The sequence below is a fragment of the Gallus gallus genome, chromosome 3 (genome assembly GCF_016699485.2).
Source record: "Gallus gallus isolate bGalGal1 chromosome 3, bGalGal1.mat.broiler.GRCg7b, whole genome shotgun sequence".
Lineage (NCBI taxonomy): Eukaryota > Metazoa > Chordata > Aves > Galliformes > Phasianidae > Gallus > Gallus gallus.
The window spans coordinates 17,368,594-17,389,600 of NC_052534.1; the positions used below are offsets into that span (position 1 = coordinate 17,368,594).

The following is a 21,007-nucleotide window of genomic DNA, read 5'->3' on the forward strand; positions in this document are numbered from 1 at the left end:
AAGAAAAAAAATCCTTGAACAAAGTATTTTCCAAATACAAATTTCTAGTGAGAATATTGTTTATAGCTATCAGTTCAGGAATAATCATTTGTCAATAAATGTTATTTAGTAGAAAGTATCAAATATTTCCTCGAAGGTAAGGAATTTGTGATGTTCCTCTGCCTTGCCTTCAGGCTTGTGCTTTCTTATGGGGTAAGTCTTTCTTCTTTCTCAAAAGGTTTTCCCGAGTAAAAGAAATTGTAGAAAGGATACAAATTCTCAAGTGGATGAAGTTGTGTCAGCTGTAGTGAGAACTCTGCTGGTGGTCACAGCCTCACTGTTTTAATAGGTGAGGTATGGGGTATATATAGGAGTGATCATCGTTCTTGAAAACGTAGTTTTTTCAAGCATTAATCTTTCAGAATGTCAGGCTATCTAATACTGCATTAAGAGATGTATGTTCAATGTCTGTTAGTGCCTAATCAGCTCCAGGATGTGGGGTTTTTTTTCCCATATTAAAAGGCATCTGGTTCTGTTCTGGATAACTGAAACTCTGCTTATATTGTGCAAGACTCTCTCCCAAAGAAATGTTGCTGATTTTTCAGAAACAATACGGATCTTATAACAATGGAAATAAGGTTTATCTTTTTATTTAAATACTTTCTTGCATTTCAAAGGAAGATAAAAAAAAAGATGCAGGAACTAAAGACCTGTGCTTTATCTGGTGAGCTGAGTTGCCGACAGCCTTTTCCCGTTCCAGGGATATCAATGGCCAGGATGCAGAGACTTGTCTTCAGTTTGTTTAAATGCGTTACTTGCTACTCAAGTCCTTCAAAAAATATTTAACCTGAATGTGAATAATGCTGAAGCTTAACAGAAAGTACACAGAGCCTCAGGTCTTACCTGAACACCTGTGTTCTGAGGTGTTGCAATACCATCCCCTTTCAGATACACGGGACCTTGTGGTGCTGCTATTACAAAAGCCCTCACTCAAGCATAATGATCTTTCTTCCCACATGACGTAGGAAGATATTAGTAAAGAAATATTTTCAAAAGTTGCACTAAGGATTTATACAGTAATAAAGCTGTACAAAAGGCTACATAGGATTATATAAAGACTATTAAACCTATTAAACAAGGTTGCAGATTCTTCTGCCATGGAATTAGCTCTTTCCTCCTTGTAAGCTTGTGCAAAGTTCCCATTTGCAAGTTAAGGCACGTGTAATTTAGCATATATGTATTTTTTGCTTTGTATGCTGTTTGATTGTCTTCACCTGATCTTCATCTTTTTGAAGCATCTTGGGCTGATGGCAGTAGTTCAAATGACAGTGAAGAAGAGCCACTATGAGAGAGAAAAATGGCCCGAAGTTTAACGAAAAATACCCAGAGCAAGTATGCATGTTTCTCCTTCTACCATGAGGACTGTGAATATTATTACAGAAGTAACTTTAAGATATGACCTGAATGATTTAAATGTATCTCACTTATTGTAGAGGAACTTCAGAATGATACACGTATTTCTCATTTTGGTCCAGGTATAAGCTGTTACCTGAACTTCAATAGCAGGTTAGTTTTCTCCTAGCTCTCTACAGGACACACAATGGTGAAGAAAGCATGTGTTGTCCGTCCTGTGAGTACTCCCATGCCTACGTTTTACTCTGTTATTGACAGAAAAGGCAGGGAACAGACCTACACAAGTTTCAGCTAAAATTACTTCCAGTAAACGAGTGGTTTCTGGTTAAAATATTGCGTATTATTTGGGACCGGCTATAGGTACAGCTTAGAAAAGGATATTTCTCAAGACAGTTATACAGGCAGTATAGATCTAACATATATGAGAACAGATACCCAGCCATAACTAGTCAGAATAGAGCGAGATGCTCTTTGCTGTTAACTCCTTGTACCTCACAAATAAGAAAAGAACCGTTTAGAGCTGACTGAACTTACATTAATGAGGTTCAACTCTATTGTTCCAGTTTTCTCGGTGTCCAGTTTTCTAAACATTTCTGTGGAATGAGAGATGATGGAGAAGAATGAATGTAGGGACCAACTGGGAAGATTTCCTCTTCCCCGTGCTTCAGCTCAGAGAGGAGTTTATGACAACATACTTCACCCCAAGGTTAAAAAAAAAAAGTGCCACTGTGAAGACATCCCATTAAGGACAGAGATTGTATCTGCAAGACAGTGTACGAGAACTACTTGCCAAGTAGGCAATAAAAGAGACTGAACATTTGTAATAGTTCTGTCTGTAATACTGACAAATGTTGTCTGAAACAGCTTTCAGCATCCAGTAGCCTCGCAGTGAAAAGGAAGAGCAACAGAGTTTGGCTTTTAAACCCGTACTCACTGAACAAGGTTTCCAGCCGAATCAAGCACCGGACAAAATTATCAAAGTCAATGATGAGGTCTTCATCAGCAAACCGAGCCACAATGATCTGATGTAACTGGCAGTTCAACTTGAACCCTATAATATAATGCCAAGGAGGAAAGAAAAAAAGGGGGGAAAAAAAATCCAAACAAACAAAAACTGTTGACATTGCCAGAAAATTAAAGTTCTACTTTTGGTTAAATTGTCAAATTTTAAGGAGTATCTACTCAATTTTGGAAAATCTCCCACCACCCCCTCCTCATTTGGAGTTATTTAAGCTCCTGATAGTGTCATGTGTTCTTCCTATGGTGCATACTCCCACATTTCATTGGCAAACTGACTCTTGTAATGCTACTGTGAGCATCACACCTTGGTCAAGCTACCTTCCTTCCCTAGGTCACAGTATCCCTGGTGAAGAATCTAGACTAAATGGAAGTCTTTCAGGTCTGGGTGAACAAGAGTTTTCGGCTTAGAAATCACGTACTGGAGTGCAGTGAATCTGCCACCTCAGTTGGAAGTGCTATAATACTAAAACGACAAATACCTGCAGCTTCCAGCGCTCTCCTCATCTCATACGAGTTCATGGTTCCAGATCGATCCACGTCAATTTCCCTGTAAATTTTCTGCAGGACACAAAACCCGAAGTCAAAACTTGTCAACAGTTCAGAGTGCTTTTTGGCTTCAGTCAAAAGGGTGAAGAGAAGCTGGCAGCTGTGGATGCTGAGGGCTGAAACCTTCACTGAGGACACACGGGGTGCAGGAGACACGTCGTGCACCTTCCCAATGGTGTCACAGCGCTGGGATGCGTGGCTGTCACCCAACTTCTGGTCAGCGTGGCCTCAAGCAGATAGCATAGGGCTTCCGAGCAAAGCACTCCAAGCCAACCAGGCTGTTTTCCTGCTACTTCATGTTCTGTAGAACTCTAGAGGAGTTTTGGTTGCACTCTGAGTTTGCCAGGCAATTGACCAGCTTCAATTAGAACTGGCGTGGCGTTAAGTAACTTGGCCTAGTGCATACATTTGGCTGCTGTTCTTGGGTTTCCCTTTCCAGTCTGCTCTGATCCTCTGAAACTAAGAGGATCACCAGTAGGGAAGAGGCCTCATCTCCCTCAGAGTGGAAAACGTTTACCAATTTCACTTAAATGAAACACAATTTGCGGTCATCGTGCACAAAGGAGCTGCATGCAAAAACTTACAGTTAAAATCTCTAATAGCTATATATTGTATGAGGCAAAACAATCCATGTTTTTTATTGTATGTTCTCCCCGAGAAAGTTATGACTTACCTGATATTTCTGAATCTTTGTCCAGAGCGTGTGGAACTCCTTCAGCCCCAGTTTTCCACTCCCATCGTTCTTGTTGGAGTCAAGGTAATTTCTTTGGAGGTCAGAAAAGGAGTTTTCCCTCTCTGTGCTGGGCTAATTAACACGAGTGCTTGTGACTTAACAGCATTTTTTGAAAAGTATTAAGAAAAGGATGCAAGTCCTCTCTAGAGCTTACGTTTGTTTGTTTCCTTTGCTTAAACAAACCCATCCTTGTTGAATACACAAACTGTTCTCCAAGGCTTCTTGTCTTTCTAAATCAGTAAAGTGACTGATTCATTTAAACTGTGATCAGTTCACAACCCCTTCTTGCTCCTCCTTTGGTAATTCTCTGCCTTTTCAATACGTGTACAAAGCAGCAGATGTGATGCCATTTTGCTCTCCATAGTTGGTTCAACACCTGCAGTTGCAGGAGTTTTTAAGTCTAGGTTATAAACAGGAAAAGACACAACCAAGCCTGCTATTTAGAGACCTCTTGCACAAACAAAAGAACCTGGTAATTCATTGCTTCCCTCCCCAAAACCACTGAGTAGTCTGTACTGACTGCTGACACCAAATTTTAGCAGATAATCATTTTGTTTGGTAATTTTCTATTTATTTCTGAGTACACAGTTCAACTCCCACTTATCAGAGAAGCTGGATGTAACTACTCTTAGACCCAAGTCCTTCATCCCACACGTTTGTGCTTATTCTTGGATGTAGAAACTCCTAAAAATCAGCATAGTCTCTGGCTCCTGTTATTTGCTTGCTTCATTTCCAGTTTATTAAGTCCTTATGGCTTTACAATGCCTTCCCCAGCACCAGCCAGATAACAAAGTGTGTAAGTACAGCCAGCTGTGTGCATCTAAACTATCAGCCAAGGCTATCCACACCCTGCTGAGAGCCGCCTGTTCCCAGCAAACCTCACTCTGGCATCAGCTAAACCACAGTACACAAGACTTTAAAGCAGATGGCTCTGCCTGGAAATGGAGTTCCCCCACTGCCTGAGAGAATGTGTGTGCCGTGGTCAGCGGCCAAAGCAAGGACTGCAGCTTTTATTTGGGGGGTCCAGGGCAAAAACAGCTTATCTGCCTCAGGAGGCATCGGAAAGGCAGCAGCTCACCTACTGCAGGCAGAACAATAGCATCCTGGAACAGCCTTAAAGGATACATCTAGCAGGTCAACCATTATTTTGCACGTCTCAATGCTAAAGCCGTCAGATTTAATATCTTGGCCTGTAAAGAAAGAGTAAGAGATGGGATTATGGCTGCGTGCTGTACCACAGGGCCTTCCTGCATTGCCTGGGAGCTCTGTAACCAGTGTACACACCTCCGTCCTGAACTGCACGTCTCTTCAGAAGTTTCCTTTGCAACTGGCAAGATGACCTTTTCATTTTGGTACATTCTTTGTTTCTCCATAATTTGTGCTTAGTACTTTGCCTCGTCTGTGGCAAGTTAGTTACTCAATGGCAACGTCTCCTTCAAGTCTGCCCTTACTACGAGGTGTTCTATTGTATGGCTGCCATGGTCTGGGCCAAACCAGCACAGCAGGCAGCTGCTCTGGGAATTATTAACAGCATCCTCAGCCTTTGGGATGTAGCAGTTGCATTGGTAACCCTTCTAAGGTAAGCTAGTCTTTAGAGGTAGTTCTGGTTTTGTACAAGAGAGGGACACAGCACTGAAGCAGACAAGTGGATGCTAATAAACAGCCCTCTTCTTCCTGACAGGGAGACGGTCTCAACCGTCTCCCTGTTTGGTCACGGTCTCAACAGGTCCTCTCCAGCAGAAACTGTTCCCAGATGCAAAATAATCTTTCAGGTAGGAAATCAGTTTTCTTGCAGAGACAAATTTCTTTGAGAACGAATTACTCATTTAAACCTCTTTCCACTTAGGACATCAATGTGATCTCCTGGTCCTTCAACCAGGATCACTCGGGGCAATGTTTCATGTCAGGTTTGAGTCCTGCATGGTTCAATACCATATACCAGCAATACCCTCCCCAGATTACTAGCAAGCACTAATTGCAGAACTACAGAACAATCTAGGTTGGAAAAGACCTTCAAGATCCTAGGGTCTAACCATCAACCTGCACTACCAAGTCCCCTCACTAAGTCAGCCCATCTTCCTGGCAGTCAGTTCCCTATACCAGGCACTGGAATAAAAGGCACCTGTATGCAGCAGGCATGCAAACACACACTACCGGAGCACACACCCTGTGATACATGGGCACAGCCCAAATGTTTCTGCAGCTCCCTGGGGCTGCAGGGCATGTGGCCCTGGCTGTGTGAAGAGAGGATCTCTCACAGCCACACTGGGAGCCTGTCTGTGTCCTGCTGAAGCACTGCTGGGGGCAGGTACTTACGCTTAGCCAGGATTTTATTCAGGATGCTGCGCAGCTCGAAGGCAGAGATCTCTGCATCCTGCAGAAAAGAGGAAGATAAGTTCTTCACTGGGAGACACAGGCACCATCTCATAAGCAGCCTCGTAATCCTTTGGGATTGATGGTCAAGATCAGCATCCCTCAGAGTTTCTGTCTGATGTGGGTGTGCCCTCACCATGAAACCCATTTGGCCATCTGGATCCACTGGCACCAGTGACTGGGAGCTGTTCCTCTTGCACACTCACCAATGCCACCAGTAAGACATAACAATGAAATACTCACGCTTCCTGCCAACTGCCCAAAAAGCTTTTTGAAGCTAGGTTCAATGTCATCTTCATTGATCTCAGACTAGAAGAGAGAGAGAGAAATACAGAATATGGAAAGGAGGAACTTTTCTGCCTGAGAAGGACTTAATGTGAGAAAGTTTAAAATATTTATAACATACCTCTTCAAAATTGGCCTCTATTTCATCATCTATAACCCTAGAAAGATTCGGAAATTGATATTAAAAACAAAATAAGTCACTTCTCTGATTCAATTACTTTAAGATCCAAATTCTTTAAATTACAGTAATAACAATACATGTTCAAAGCTGAGAGGTTGCTGGGGTGAACCACACGCACACTGACGTGGCAGTATTCTCATTGGTATAGAAAATACGCAAGGGGAAGAAGGTTTGTGCTTGCAGTGAAGGAGGTAAGTTGCTGTGAAAGATCTCCCACCCCATCCCAAGGCCCCAGCCCACGTGCTGTATGGGACATGCCACATCTGCAGCCAACGGTGTGCTTTGAGCCATCTCTACTAAAACCCAGCTCAGTGTTAGTAAAGGCAGCAGTTGGCTGAACAATTGTCTTGGATTTTTCCCAGCATGATTTCAGAGGTGTGGGCTGTTTCTCCTAGTTGGTGTGCTCACCACCCGTGCAAAGCACATCTTTCTGTGGCTTTCTCGTTTCCATGGATCAGCCTGGGCTGTGGGACCCAGCTGGCTACAGTCCAAAGACTAAAAGCCTCTATCCAGACAGAAATTGCTATAAAATAAACAATAATCATACCAAACCCTCCCATTCCTGGTAAATCACCTGTGGCACAAAGATACGTACGTTGAGTTTGCATTTTTTTCCGAGAAGACTCGGAGGCAGAAGTCTCCATTCAAGTTGGGCTCAAAGGTAGAGGGCACGATGATGTATTCTCCTGCAGGGAGCTTGAACCGGTTTAGCACCTCCCGGAGGTTGATGAAGGTGTTGGATTTTTCTCTTGCTTTGTTAGTCAGGAAAAAATTTTTGCTCAGATGAATATTCGTCTGGCCAGAGAACTTACAGAAAACAAGAAAACAGGGAAAACCCATCATTTGCATGTATTTGTTCTTTTAAGTTACAAACACAATAGAGATGGCAATTAGCTAGGTGTGCAGAGAACAACGTACGTTCCACCAAAATGAAAGAGAAAAGAGAAAGAGAGTGGGTGTCTCACAGCACAGTACTCCTGTGTTGCAGACCATCTCACTACGGCATTCAGGCAATGCTTATGTTTAGCAGATCGTGAAGGAATCTGACAACTCTTTTTGGAGACCAACGTGATCTGATAGTGACAGGACAAGGGAGAAACTGAAAGAGGAGAGATTCAGGTTACATGTTAGGAGGAAATCTTTCACAATGAGGGTGGTGAGGCCCTGGCACAGCTGCCCACAGAAGCTGTGGTGCCCCATCCCTGGAGGTGCTCCAGGCCAGGCTGGATGTGGCCCTGGGCAGCCTCAACTGGTGAGAGGTACCAGTGGCAGGAGGTTGGAATTGGATGGTCTTTGAGGTCCCTTCCAATCCAAACCATTCTATGATTCTATGAAATTCTTTCATCCCTGATTTTACGTGAAGGCTAGATGTACTGCAGCTGATGCCTGACCCCAGGACTACTGCCACCAGGGCACTGCAGCTCTGCTCCCCCAAGCTGCCCTGCAGCAGAGAGCCCAGTTCTGCAGGGCTCTGAGAATAAAATTAACACTGCACATTACAGAAGTGTATTTGAGTGGTGACATCTTCCAGAACAAACTCTTCTGGGCAGGGATTTAAAGACCAGCTATTTCAGATCCAGAAGCGGATACCAGGAACACGCACTGCTCAGAAACTTCCCCTTCCCCTCTGCCCAGATTTTTAAGAATGCGAAACCCGTCAGACCTGCTGCAGCTATGGTGGGAAAGTCAACAGACTGTAGTTTGAGTCTTTTGGTACACAAAATAGGTTTTAGACCACTAGAGTAAGAGCTGAGGAGTAACAGAATTTGCTAAAGCAGTCAGAGGGCAGGTAAGAAATTAAATGAACTTGTAACTCCATTTCCTTACTGGTACATCACATAGCAGCCACATATGCTGTGTGCTGTTCCTGTGCCTCAGGGATCTGAGTGCACTCTGTCAGGTGCAGCAAGCCATGGCTGAGCTCACCCTGGCACTTTGCTCCACCTCGTTTGTCCCAGAGGGGCCTCCAGCCCTGCCTCGCATTGCTCAGCCATCACACCCCACTGCACACCCCGCTCTGACCTCTGGGGCACACCGTTAATTGCCTGCAGGCAGAATCTGAGAGAAAAAGAAAGAGGATGCCCAGGGGAATGAGAATGAACACCTCTGTGGAACACTGATTGTGTCAGGTGTGACCTCTGTGCAGGCCAGGAGCAGGTGTGGGTCTGTGCTGGGAGAAGAGCCATGAAGGAGCTGCTCTCATGAGTTTCTGCTGTACTGCGAGCTCTCATCCGAACCCAGGACGTTTTGAAAATGCAACACAGGCTGAAGCCCACCTCAGAATAAACAGCCACTAACTTCAGACTCTGCATAGCCCATATAGTCCTTCAGGGAAGGAGGATCCTCTCAACTGTTCCTGCCCACAGACCTCAGCCTCAGAGCCTCACCTTGAACCCTTCAACACCACCGCATGCTACGTACCTCCGGGGGCACCTGTAGGGAGAAAAGGACAGTTAGCTGTGTGCTGCAGTGCTGCTCGTTCACAGTCTTGACCTGAATCCCTATCTTTGCAGATTTCTTCAGTGTGCAGCTGCCAGGTGATGGTCAGGTGGGGCTTAGGGAAAGGTTCTGCCCCAGAGGGCAGTGGGCATGACACAGGCTGCCCAGGGCAGTGGGCACAGCTCTGAGCTGCCAGAGTTTGAGGGGCATTTGGACACCGCTCTCAGACATAGTTTGGATTTTGGGTGATACTGTGTGGAGCCAAGACTTGGACTTGATGACCCTTGCATACCCCTTCCAACACAGGATCTTCTGTGATTCTATGGTTTTACTTCTGTGTTAAACCTTATTTGCCTACGGGTACCAAATTCTTTGAGAAACCTTTTCCAAATCTGGGGTACTGAGAAAACAAGCAGTTGCACATGTTGCCTGCAGTTAGACCAAACGTCAGGCAACACTTTTATTTCTAAGCAAAGTGACTGATTAAGGAGCTGCCATAGGCACATCCCTGAACCTTTAGTCAGCAGACAGGGTTTTACAGGTGTTTTGGCTGTTTCTGCTACTGGGCTCATACTTCCCTAGCTGTGCAGGTGCCCTGGCTAGCATCGCATTCCTATTATAGCTGCTCAGGCTACTGGTATGTGATTCAGCCCTGGTGAGTTTGGGTTGGAAGCCCAACTCTGCTCAGGTAGAGCACAGAAGGAGCTGAGGACTTCGCTGGGTTAATAGAGTGAGTGACCTTTCCTTTTCCTTCTATGCATCTTACTTGCCTCATAAATTGCAAAGCCAATGGTATGCATGTCCTCTCCCATCTTCCTCTGCTTCCTCCGATGCTTCTGAATCAGGCCAATGAGAAATGTGCAGCCCCCCTCAGGATCATCAGGATCCTCATCTTCTTCCTCCAGCTTGATTAAATACTGTGGATTCGTCCAGAAAGTGTCTGCGAAGCAGATTTATGAAAACTGCTCAGAACTATCTTTGATAAACACATGCCAGCTAGGATAGATACAGCCCTGACTTCCAAATTAAGCTGTGACCAATGCTTCCCTTCCAGCCTCACAACCACAAGTAGACCCTCATTATGGAGCCGTGTCTTCCATGCACTTGCACTTCCTGGATATCAGTCCCTGATGCTTCCAGCACGTCATAAGTCACCCCAGACCAGTGAACATCAAGGACAAGGGTGTGTTAGGCATGCAGGGCTGATCAAAGCCAGCACCAAAGTCAATATTACATCACTCTCAGAAAGGTTCCTCACCACTGTGCCACTGGGGCTATGGCTTCAACCCAATCCTTTACACTGCAGAATATCTACCTGGAGACTGAAGCTCCCAGAGCAACAAGCGGATGAGCACACTCTTACTTGGGTAATTCCTGCAGCCCCCCGCAGTAGCTCCTCGCCGCCAGTTCCCATCCAGCTTCAGCAGGCTCCACTTCTTGTACCTGTCACTTGCCAGAGTGTCTGGAGTCAGATTGCAGATTTCCAGGCGGGAGTAGTGCCTCAGGAAGTCATTGAAGGCCATCCTGGGGGAGGCAATGCCAACTCTTTAAGATGGACGGTGTTTCCAGCCACCTTGTCTACCTACTCCCTCTACTGCAGCAACTTAGCACTGGGATTTGGGGTGAATTTGCTCACTCGTCTTGGAGAGTGTGGTGGGAGAGGGTACTTTGTGTGGGAAAAAGGCTCATTTGCTTACCAAAACTCCCCATCCTCATGTCTCCTCGTCAGCCGCTCCCGCACCTCTGGGTCAACACCACTCCAGTTTGGGCAGCTGAAAGACAAACCCACATTAACTGCAGTTTAAAAAGTTAAAGTAAATTCTTAATGTACCTGGTCTGGCACAATGACTCAATTTTCTCACAGCTCTACATAATTGCAATACTCCATGACACCCACCTGACAGCAGCAGCTCTAGGGCTCTCAAACAACAGCAGAATTGAAATATGGGGACACTGGGACATTAGGTACCTGGCCTAATGCAAGGCAGAAGTTTTATTTTCACAAAGTACTGATGCCTCAACTGAAACAGAGCAGGAAGACCCAGAATAAATACTGTTCAGCCACAACAGTACATAAATTCCAGCTTTCATTGCGAACAACTGAAATGCATTTTTATAGCCCTTATATAACGTAGGTTTTCAGAAGCTCACCTCTGAATCTGGGCTGTTAAAAAAGCAGAAACTACACAAAGACTTGCAGGCATCACAAACCAAATCACTCCATCTAGCCCAAAAGCAGGTGTTTGTATGGAAGGCACTGCAAGCATGGGAGACAGTGCTGGGATGCCTCTTTTAACCAGCTCAGAGTGAACATCACATCCAGACATGACTTAAAGTGAAGTTGAAGGTAGGGAGACCACAGAGGACAACAGGAACACAACCACTTCCCTGCAGTCAACACCTATAGGCAACATGCAAGACATTGACTCACTTGTCATTCCATTTCCCTGTCCACTCCACTTCCCCCCAGGGATTTCGGATTCTGATGAGCTTCTGGATACTTCCACGGAAGTTCACCTGGTGAGATCAGAAGAGCATGGAAAATCACCCAAGGACTCAGCTCTGTGCTCTACTCCATTTTTTTTTGTAATCTGCCCATTGCTGTGCTCATAGAGCCTGACACAAACAAAGCTCTGTGAGATCCAGTGGGAACAGCCATTGTTTATGAGGAACATGCAGTTCTGGAGGCAGGAGCTGGGGCGTTACTAGAGCCCATAGCCAAGCAAACAGAGGAGAATGAGCAGAGCAGAGCAGCAAAGTCCAAGGATGGGTTTCATGATGAACTCTCCATACAAAGCCTGCAAACATCTCTGAAGGAGAAGCTTGCCTATGTCTGTTTGTGAATTAAGGTCAAATTCCCTCCCAGTTCTTCTTCTATGACAGGAGGACCATGTGCATGCACCCCAATCTGCCTGCGAGCACTGCCCACCTCCCTGCAACATGCCTGTGGCTGGGGACTCACCACACCTCACTCTGCCATTTTAGACATACTTCAAAAATAACTACTGGAGTGGCCAAATGTCCTTTACACATATGAAAGACACCACGACCTGTCTGCTTCCTTTTGGTTTTGCTCACCTTGCCTTTGTTGATCACCTACTCTTGGTTAGGCACTTGGCTCTCACACATGGTGCTCTGCTGGCAGGTGCTGATTGCTGTTATTTAATACATAATAATAATATATATTTTTTGCCTGGCACGTCTCACACATCTTGCCATGCACTTAAGGTGTTATCCACCAGAGAATAGCGTGCCCTCTGCAGAGAGCTTTCCCAAGAACTCAAGCTTGTATTTACCCAAAACACACAGATTAACTCACAGTTTCTTCAGACAGAAGTGACTCAAAAACCTAGTTCTGCAGAGACTGAAGAATTTTTGGCTATGCAGACCAATTGTTGCTGCCACAGCTCAGGGAGGACCACGCATGGGGCTGGCTGCATTTGTCCCTGTGCCGGAGCACAGCACCTACCTCCTCTGCCCCGGTGACGGAGTACGCGTGTCCCTTCACCAGCTTCTGCGACGTGACTGCCTCTGTCTCAGCTGCACTGGTGATCTGTAAGAGCAAAGGAGCTATTACAACACTTGAATAGTCTGACCTATGAGTACCGCAAAGAAAATCACCTCTCGCAAGAAAGTGGCTGCTTGACATCTTGATTTAAAGCTTCTTCAACCTCCATTAAACATGTTTGTCACTCTCCTTCCTCCTTTTCAGAAGGTATGTGATCGTCAAACAAGCATACTTGAACCACAGAGGAAAAAAAATAAAGAAAAAGAAGGGGGTGGGATCAAGCAGACAGAATTCCTGCCGTCATTTCATGCCCCATCGTTACTACTGGGCATTATAATGCTTAACTTCTGTTCCCCTATTTCTCTGACAGACAAGAAGAAAAGAGTCTACAGGATTTTTCAAAGACCAAACTCACTAATAATGGCTTTGCAATGTATAAAGTACTCACCAACAAAGGAACATATTTACTTTCCCCCACCCCCAACAAGAGGTTTGTATCACTCTGGAACAAAAATCCAGATATCAGATTCTTATCTAAATGCAGACTAGAACAAGCCTGGAAAGTGCTGTGGAGTTGCATGTTAATATTAACAAGGTATTCTTCCTGCTGTGAAACTTCCCTCTCCTGTGACTGGGATTTAAAACAAAAAAATGGGAGGAAACACTTGAGTTTAAATTACGAATGCAGTTCTTGTCAACAATTTACCTTCTCCTTAGACACAACTAAGATCTAATCTCCTTTGGGAGTATGTTGGCTATCATAGTAATGACACTCACATTCATTTCAGTGAGGCTAAAAGCAATGCTGAATTGCTGTAGTCAGAGACAAAACGCTCCTCTTTTTTTTATAACACAGATTTAGATTTTGGCAATGTGTTTTCTGATAAAGCCTTTAAAATGACCAACAACAGCCTCCCTGATTGGACAATGTATCCCAGTTGTTTTTGCTTCTGGGTTTGTTTTTTTTTTGGAACCTTTTGGTACAACCTGGACAGCAAACTGGATAGAGACTGCTATGACTGAGCACACGATGGAGGAACCATTAGCAGCAGCTCTCTGCCTGTAGCCACTTAGCCTGTGACAATCTGCTGCCAAGCCACAGACTTTCTGAAGAACAAAGATGTACACTGGGATCCCTAATGAGTTACCCATGTGATCCTTCACTGTGAGCCTATGAAACAGCAGAGATTTTCATACCCTGAAGTTGGAAGGGACTCACGAGGACCATTGAGTCCAACTCCTGGGTCTCAAGGAAGAAAAATAACTGAAGCAGTGAGCTCTAACACATGAACTAATTAGATCTATGTTTCAGCCTATTCCCTATTGCTGTGTCACGCTCCTGGGTCAAATTCTCCAGGCAGAAGGAAGAGCAGAGAACTGATCTTCAAGAGGCAGAGGGAAGCATCCCCTGTGCACCTCCCGCAGATGGAGCACAGGTCCACCTCCCATGTGCCCACGTGCAGAGCAAGAGCCAAGCATCCAGCAGTAAGCACCAACTCACATCGATGGAGCAGCCAAGGAGAGAGCCTTTCTGCAGTGCTTTCTGAATGATTTTGAAGAGGTTGGGTGGTGCCTTCTGCAACTCATACCATTCTGCAATCCCACCAGTGAAGTCCTCAAAGCCTTCAGTGGTGGTGCCACCAGAGAGAGCCTCGTATGATCCATTCAGCCTGCATGAAAGCACACACCCACACAACCATCAGGGTCCCTATTCTCCTCTTGTCTTGGAGATTGGCACTCAGTTGTGCAAACTGTCACAGCACTTCTGCTTTCAACAGCACCATGGCAGCTACAAAGACAACCTCCTTCCTTCAGCTCTCCTTTTTACACTTCTTTAGAGTAAGGCCGAATGTGATCATTTGCAAGTTCAGTCATATCAATGACAAAGAAAAACTTGGATGTTATTCAAACAAACAAAAAACAAACAAAATAAATCCCCAAACTCTCAAAAAACAAGAACAACATATTTGTTCTCCACATTCTTTCACTCCCTTGAACAATCATGGGATTGGTTTTCAGCTGCCCTAAAATAGCTCCATTCCTTAAGTCAATTTAAAAATTGTAATGTTATATGGCAGAATTCCTCCCTGACCCCCTCCCAAACTGGAAATTTACCTTTGAGCATCTTCACCCTGAAGACAGATCTGGGCAGGTGGACTGGCATGCTTCGCATACCACAGCACTGCAGCTGTAAACCCTCACAGGTGCTCAGAGCACATGAAACGGAGCTCCCAGACCCCAGTAACAGGAGATGACACTTGAAGAACAGGCTTGCCAGGGGATGTTTTTCTTGGCTAGCAGCAAAGACAGTACTTTTGGCTGCTGTCAGCAGCACCTGTCAGCACAGCTTCACTAAAGCAGCCGCCGTGATAATGAGACTGACGTTTTTAATGTGTAGTATCTGCACTGTGGTGGGTGCTATGGGGAACCAGAGGCAGGAAGAGAGAACAAGCAGCCTCTCTTGCCCCAGGCGGCCACCCCGGCCTGTACTCACTTGGCGTAGGCCTTCTCCAGCAGTGCGCTCCAGAACTCGCTGCCCTCTGCCGAGTGCACGAAGAGCAGCTCCCCGTTCTTGGTGGGCAGCCGGTCATCCACCACGACGTCCACCCACTCTCCGTACTGCCAGAACTGGGAGAGAACGCAAATACCCCATCATTGGCCCATATCCACCAACAGAGAGCCCCTGCTCCTGGCTCTTTGGTCATTGGCCTTCTTCCCTCCATCACCATCACTCTCCTTGGATTTCAGCCTGTTTTTTTGATGTCCCCCAAGACGTTCCAAGAGACGTCTCACACACAGACATGGCCAACCACACAGGTTCCTAGCAAACAGCACTCAGGAGAAGGTGAGAGCCAGATTTCCACAGACCTGGAAGTGGAAGATTCCTGCATATTCATCCTGGAAGCTCTGGTCTCTGGGAACAACACGGGCCAGAATTTCTTCATTCAGAGTGAGGGAGGCAATAGCTGCCAAGAGCCAGCAGTCCCCTGTATAAAAAAGAAGACAGCACTCATTACACAAAATTATTATTTAACTTTTGTACTGAACAGGGACTGTGCATTATAACCAGCATGGGGATCACTGTGCCTGCTGAGGTGACAGCTCATGGCTCAGAAATGAATCACCTCAGCCGTGATGAGATGATCCCACTCATCAGCTTATCCCCAGACACATCAAATGCATGTATACAAATATACGACACTTCCAAGTGGACATGATGTGTTTCCAAGATAAAAAAAAAAGGAAAAAAAAAAAGTGAAAAAAAGCAAAAGCAATAATTATCACCCATGCTGGGACTGTTTGAAAAAGAAATTAATATTCAATTGAGTACGTAGCAAAGGTTAGGAAACAGCATGGGGAAAAGTCAAAGGGTACATAGGTTCCCTGGGGGGCAATTTCTCCTCAAAAGTCTCATGTTTTCTCAATAATAGACTGCTGTCTTTTCCCTCCTTTACATTTCACCAATGTTTATTGACTTGCCACCCAGGCATCTAACCTAGGGCCGAGTTCCTGTTAAAGTTCCCTTGCAATCTCCTGCCAAACAGGAGCTCCTTTGACCTTATACACCTCTGGAGGCTTGTTAGAGGCCTCTTTGTCCTGTGCAACATCCAGTCTGGCACTGGTCACCAGAGAGGCAGGAAAGACCTGAAGGCAGGCACTGTTTCTCAGGCCTACACACCTCTTCACTCTTCCTGAGACAGAGACAACACACATCGAGCCAGGCTGGGTCCAGGCTGTTTGGACAGTACTTTTCCACACCATCCTTCTCCAAGCAGGAGACTGAAAATGTTGCATTTATTTTCAGAAACAAATGTTGTTTTAACAGAGTGGTCACCTTCCAGTTAAGCACATTAACAAGGTGGTTACAGACGTAAGGACCAGGCGACCCCCTGACTCCTGCAACCCATTGGAAGAAATGGCATTTCAGAACTCCTCCCTAGGAGAATCATAGAATCATTAAGTTTGGAAAAGACCACTAGGATCATGCGGTGTCACCATAAACCCATCACCACCATACCCGCTAAACTGTGTAATCAGAGCTGCTGCTGCTATGCTGTTCTGTGAGCACAGAAATGATGGCATTATGCATCAGATTCCTCAGTACCATCCTGCAGCATGTGTTGGATGGCAGGTTTAGGGAACACAAATCAGCTGCTAGCAAGTCAGAGTCCTGCCACTTTGACTGGGGCTCTTGTGTGGCCAAAATGAATCAGTACATTCCCACCACTGAATTGAGACCTCATTGTCTCCTCTTCCTCCTTAACTTGTTTCTCTTTCACTGGCACTCATTGCATAACATCACAAAGCATCACAAAAATTCACTAACGCAGGCAAAAAAATCCTTCTGTTGCTTCTTCACAGTGAGGGTGATGGAGCACTGGAACAGGCTGTTCAGAAAGGTTGTGGAGTCTCCTTCTATGGAGATATTCAAGACCTGTTTGGACACCTACCTGTGTGACCTATTGTAGGGTACCTGCTTTAGCTGGGGGTTGGACTCAATGATCTCTTGAGATTCCTTCCAACCCCTGTGATTCTGTGATTCATGGAGTTAGAGGAGGTTACAGGAACAGAGCAGAGAGTTATTAAGTATATGGCAGTAGAAACATCAGATATCAGAGACATTGTGGTCAGTGGGAGAAGGGGATGGATGTAAATACACATGTGCATTGAACTGCAGTCCACTGCAGCAACATGCCGTTGAAGTAGCTACAGTCTGGTTGTTTTAAAGATCATTCATACTTGGGAACAGGTAGCAAGCTTCAGTGTAACATTTAATTTCTAACAAATAGACAATCTCAAAGCACCCTTAACACTAGGATCAGGCATGAGATGTCAAAAAATTACAGACTAGTGGGTTATCAGGTCTCAGCACACAGGCCAAATAAGCTATCGTCAGTCACAGAGTCAAAAGACTGGATTAAAGTTTATCAGTAGGACTGTACATGTGATCTGGCCATATCTGAGCTTCCATTTGCAAACTTTATAACCAGCATGCCAACTACACCAACACAGTAAAACAAAGATTGGCTCTCAGAAACTGCAGTGCTGGTCATGGTGGCAAAGGTGTGCAGGAAGCTCGCTGTCCCACACAGCACCCACCCTTCCCCTTCCATCCCTGCTGGGCTGCCCACAGCCTGCCCGCCTGAGCAGCTCTGACACACATCCCCCTCCCTGCAAGGCTTTGCAGATGTGCACAAAGCAAGTCTGGCATCTCAGGCTGACAGCAGCTGGATTAAGGCTAGCTCAGAGGATGCTCACCCACACTGCTGGGACGCCTTCCTTTGGCCAGGCAGCTGCATGCTCTCATCCAGAATAAATCAAATAAACTCAGAAAAACAGCAACTCAGCCTGCTCAGCACGGCTGTATTGGCTGTAAGGTACAGCTGGGTGAAACCACACAGCTCCTGGACAGCACAACCCCTGCTTACAGCCAGCTAAAGGAGGGTTTCCCCTCCCAGTAGCTCAGCTTGCAGCACCCACCTGAGCACACACTGCAGAGCTTTGCTCAACTACGCACTCAGCGACTCCAGGGGATCCCCAGAGTGTTTGACACCAGTGTTACTAACTAATCAGAGAAGTCATGGAGGACCTCTAAACTCCTAGCAGAATTAAGGAAGGCTTTCCTTTACCTCCTAGCTATACCATGAAGGCAGACAGAAGAGAAGGAAACAGCAGGCTTTGTTGTAAAACCTCTCTGTGGAGCTTTACATGGTTTCTAATGAGAACTTAAGAGTCAGATAACCATAGAGATTAACCCAGGGCAACAGCTTCTTGATGTTAAAGGGCAGATAGAGCACATATACAAAAGCTCACCACCCCTTGGCTTCCACACGTAGAAGCGTTCAGCAGTCAGGACTTAAGCTCTGCCTTTCCAAACTGAAATCACTAAAAGCAGACCTGATATTTCAAAGCCTGTGAGCATACTTGGAGTTTTAGCCTGCACTAAACAAGCCTGAGGAAGGTCCTTACCAAATAGCCTTAACAATAAAAGTGGTCCTTCTGTACGGCTGTTGAGCTAGAGGTTCTGTACAGGGTATATTTGAAAGGGCTGACAGCCAGGCTGGGCTAATCAGTGTAAATGCACAATGCAATAGAAGGAACAAGGTTATCAGAAAAGAGGATATCATCAGGCTGTGAGTTTATTTATATTAACAAGAAGTAGGTTGGTTGTTTTTCTTGGGTTTTTTTTTTTTTTTGAATCTTGCTTCCTGTGTGCTGTTCTTGCTGTTTTACTTCTGATTTCTATGCATTCATCTGTGTGTTTACCCAATCCCCAACTATAACAACAACACTACAACAACAAAACAAAACAAAAAGTTACAACAAGGCAAGCATAAATAGCCACAAGATGCTTGGTTTAAAATAGGCCATCCTGGACAGCTAAGCAAGGCAAAGCTTAGCGTACAACAGGAGGGCAGCCCATGTAGGAGTGTGGGGTCAAAGGAAAAATGTACATTCAGGCAATCTCAAAAGCACTGGTATTTTAAAGCAGTCATAACTATAGATTAATAACTATGTCAATGGCTGAACATACTTGTATTAATAGTGTGGGACCTCTGGACATTTTCTGGTTGTTGACAAGAGGCTGTGTCAAATCACTCACAATAGAGTGGTTTTCAGCGTGGGAAAACCATGCATCTCATTTTCTACATTCATCCTACTCACTTTATTATTTTTCCACACATCTGTATTTAAGGAGGATACATCTGTGATTAAACAGCAGATAAAAGATACTGTGCCCTGTGCTCCTCAGTGTTGTGATACCATGGTGACATCCCTCCAAAGAATGTGGTTAAGGGTGAATAAGCTTCCTCTGCATTTGCTTTGGTTCTTCTGCTACAATGAGTCACCACATCCCATTTGCTGCCGTTCTGGGCCAAACCCCATAATTAACTGCAGACCTGATACTGCGAAACTGATTCCAAATACTTGTCCTAAAAAGCTACTAAATAGCAATGATAAAGCAGAATAATGGCTAACCCGAAGCCAAAAGGGAAGAACTTTGTTGTCCTGAGAACCTAGTGAGCTTTTCTGTGCTGGTGATCCATGCCAGGAAGCCTGTGCCAGCAGTGAGAGGTGCATGTGCTTTGGATACCTACACTAAGATGCTCTGTACAACTGTGCGGGCACAGGTCTGTTGCTTTCTGATCAAGCTTTTTGGGTAATAAATAGACCACTAAAGTTTTCTATGGCCAAACAGCAATACAATAATATAAAATACAGGTTTCCAAGAGCACCTGATGTCTTCTAGTACAATGTTCTTTGGAACATCCCAAAACATGATGTGACATCAGTGTCAGCAAGTGACGTTCAAGTAAATGGAAGCTTAGGTAAATCTCTCAGTGCAAAGGTGAGCGTCACAGGAGGGAGAGGCAAAAAAAAACAAGCATTTGCATAGAACATCTATGCGAAAAAACATAGATTCAAAGGAGGGTCTTAGCAATTCAGTGGCTATCGAGGAAGAACCCATAGCATCGAATTCATCAGTAAGTGACAGAGAAGACAACCCCCTCTGCACAGATTGGTAAGAAGATAGCGAGGCCAGTCACAGCAGCAGTTAGTCATGCTGAAAACAAACATGAACACTAACAGCCTCCTATTCAAATATTGTTTCAGGAGGGAAAGGAATACAAGCTGTGACTCAATTCGTACCCTTTGGTGGTACCTCATAACCTCTGGCTGCTCAGCTATGGCAACGGTGCTCCCCTGAGCATCCTCACGGCCTTCCTCTGGACCCGCTCCAAAACCTACACATCTTTTGTGCACTGCTGCGCTGCCAACGGCAACCGTGAGTCAGGCTGAGGAGCACACAAAGGCGGGCAGCAGTCAGGAAATGGAAAACCCGCCTGCATCCTCCCTGCTCCAACCTGGCACGGGGCGATGCAGTGGGCACGGGAGCGGACAGCCCAATGCGAACCCCCACGGCGCGGCGCTGGGAGCGGAAAGCAGCGCCCGCCGCCCCCCTTACCCAGGGCTCCTTGGCAGATGTCGGTGCGCGTGGCTCCGCCGGCGATGAACCGCGGACAGGAACACAGCTCCTGGGAACAAAACGAGCCCGGCGTTACGGGAGGAGAAGGAGGGAGCGAAGAGAGGGACGACGGCGGGGATGGAGCCGGCCGGGCACCTCGCATCTCGGGCGCCCCGAGCCGGGCACCTACCGTAGGTCTACACCAGACGACGCCCTTCGTTTTGTAGGAGTTGGGCCCCAGCTCCCGGTACCCGAGAGCGGCGGGGCCGGCGGGGAAGGACGGGTCGTGGAAGAGGCGGCCTCCCTGCAGGCACTCCCGCCGCAGCGCCCCGAAGTCCTGCCCCACGTAGGGCACGGCCTGCCCGTGCCGCCCCGCGCCCGCCGCCGCCGCCCGCTCCTTCGCCAGCGCCGCCGCCATCCCCGCCATCGCCCCACCGCCACGCCTCTCCTGTCACGGGGCCGCCCCGGGCGTGCCGCACCCCGCGGGTCGTGGGAGGGGAACGTCAAACCCGACCCAACCAAAAATCCCTCGTGGGGTTGAAGGGAAGCGCGCTCCCGTCC

At 46.2% G+C, this 21,007-nt stretch overlaps 1 protein-coding gene across 2 annotated transcripts; it reads right to left on the reverse strand.

The window, feature by feature from the left end:
- Nucleotides 1–613: 613 nt before the first annotated feature.
- CAPN2 (calpain 2) lies at nucleotides 614–20,896 on the reverse strand. 2 transcript variants are annotated; one of them, XM_046938512.1, is made up of 22 exons: nucleotides 20,637–20,896; nucleotides 20,447–20,516; nucleotides 15,346–15,464; nucleotides 14,972–15,105; nucleotides 13,979–14,147; nucleotides 12,439–12,522; nucleotides 11,401–11,486; nucleotides 10,667–10,741; nucleotides 10,333–10,493; nucleotides 9,740–9,909; nucleotides 8,952–8,963; nucleotides 7,126–7,337; nucleotides 6,471–6,507; nucleotides 6,308–6,373; nucleotides 6,008–6,065; nucleotides 4,817–4,881; nucleotides 3,632–3,700; nucleotides 2,892–2,970; nucleotides 2,327–2,443; nucleotides 1,927–1,985; nucleotides 1,254–1,321; nucleotides 614–808 (listed from the first exon to the last, which is right to left on the reverse strand). In XM_046938512.1, exons 1-21 carry the CDS (start codon nucleotides 20,871–20,873, stop codon nucleotides 1,298–1,300), a joined length of 2,103 nt encoding a protein of 700 aa, XP_046794468.1. In that variant the 5' UTR covers nucleotides 20,874–20,896; the 3' UTR covers nucleotides 614–808; nucleotides 1,254–1,297. The 2 variants fall into 2 exon arrangements, with proteins under 2 accessions (XP_046794468.1, NP_990411.2); NM_205080.2 differs by having other exon boundaries at nucleotides 614–1,321.
- Between the last annotated feature and the right edge of the window lie 111 nt (nucleotides 20,897–21,007).

Coding starts and splice junctions, on each gene's coding strand:
- CAPN2 (XM_046938512.1), bottom strand. CDS start 20,873: ATGGCGGGGATGGCGGCGGCGCTGGCGAAGGAGCGGGCGGCGGCGGCG. Junction 9,910..10,332: donor GGGCTGCAGGAATTACCCAA/GTAAGAGTGTGC, acceptor TCTGCTTCGCAG/ACACTTTCTGGACGAATCCA. Junction 1,986..2,326: donor TCGGCTGGAAACCTTGTTCA/GTGAGTACGGGT, acceptor CTCATTCCACAG/AAATGTTTAGAAAACTGGAC.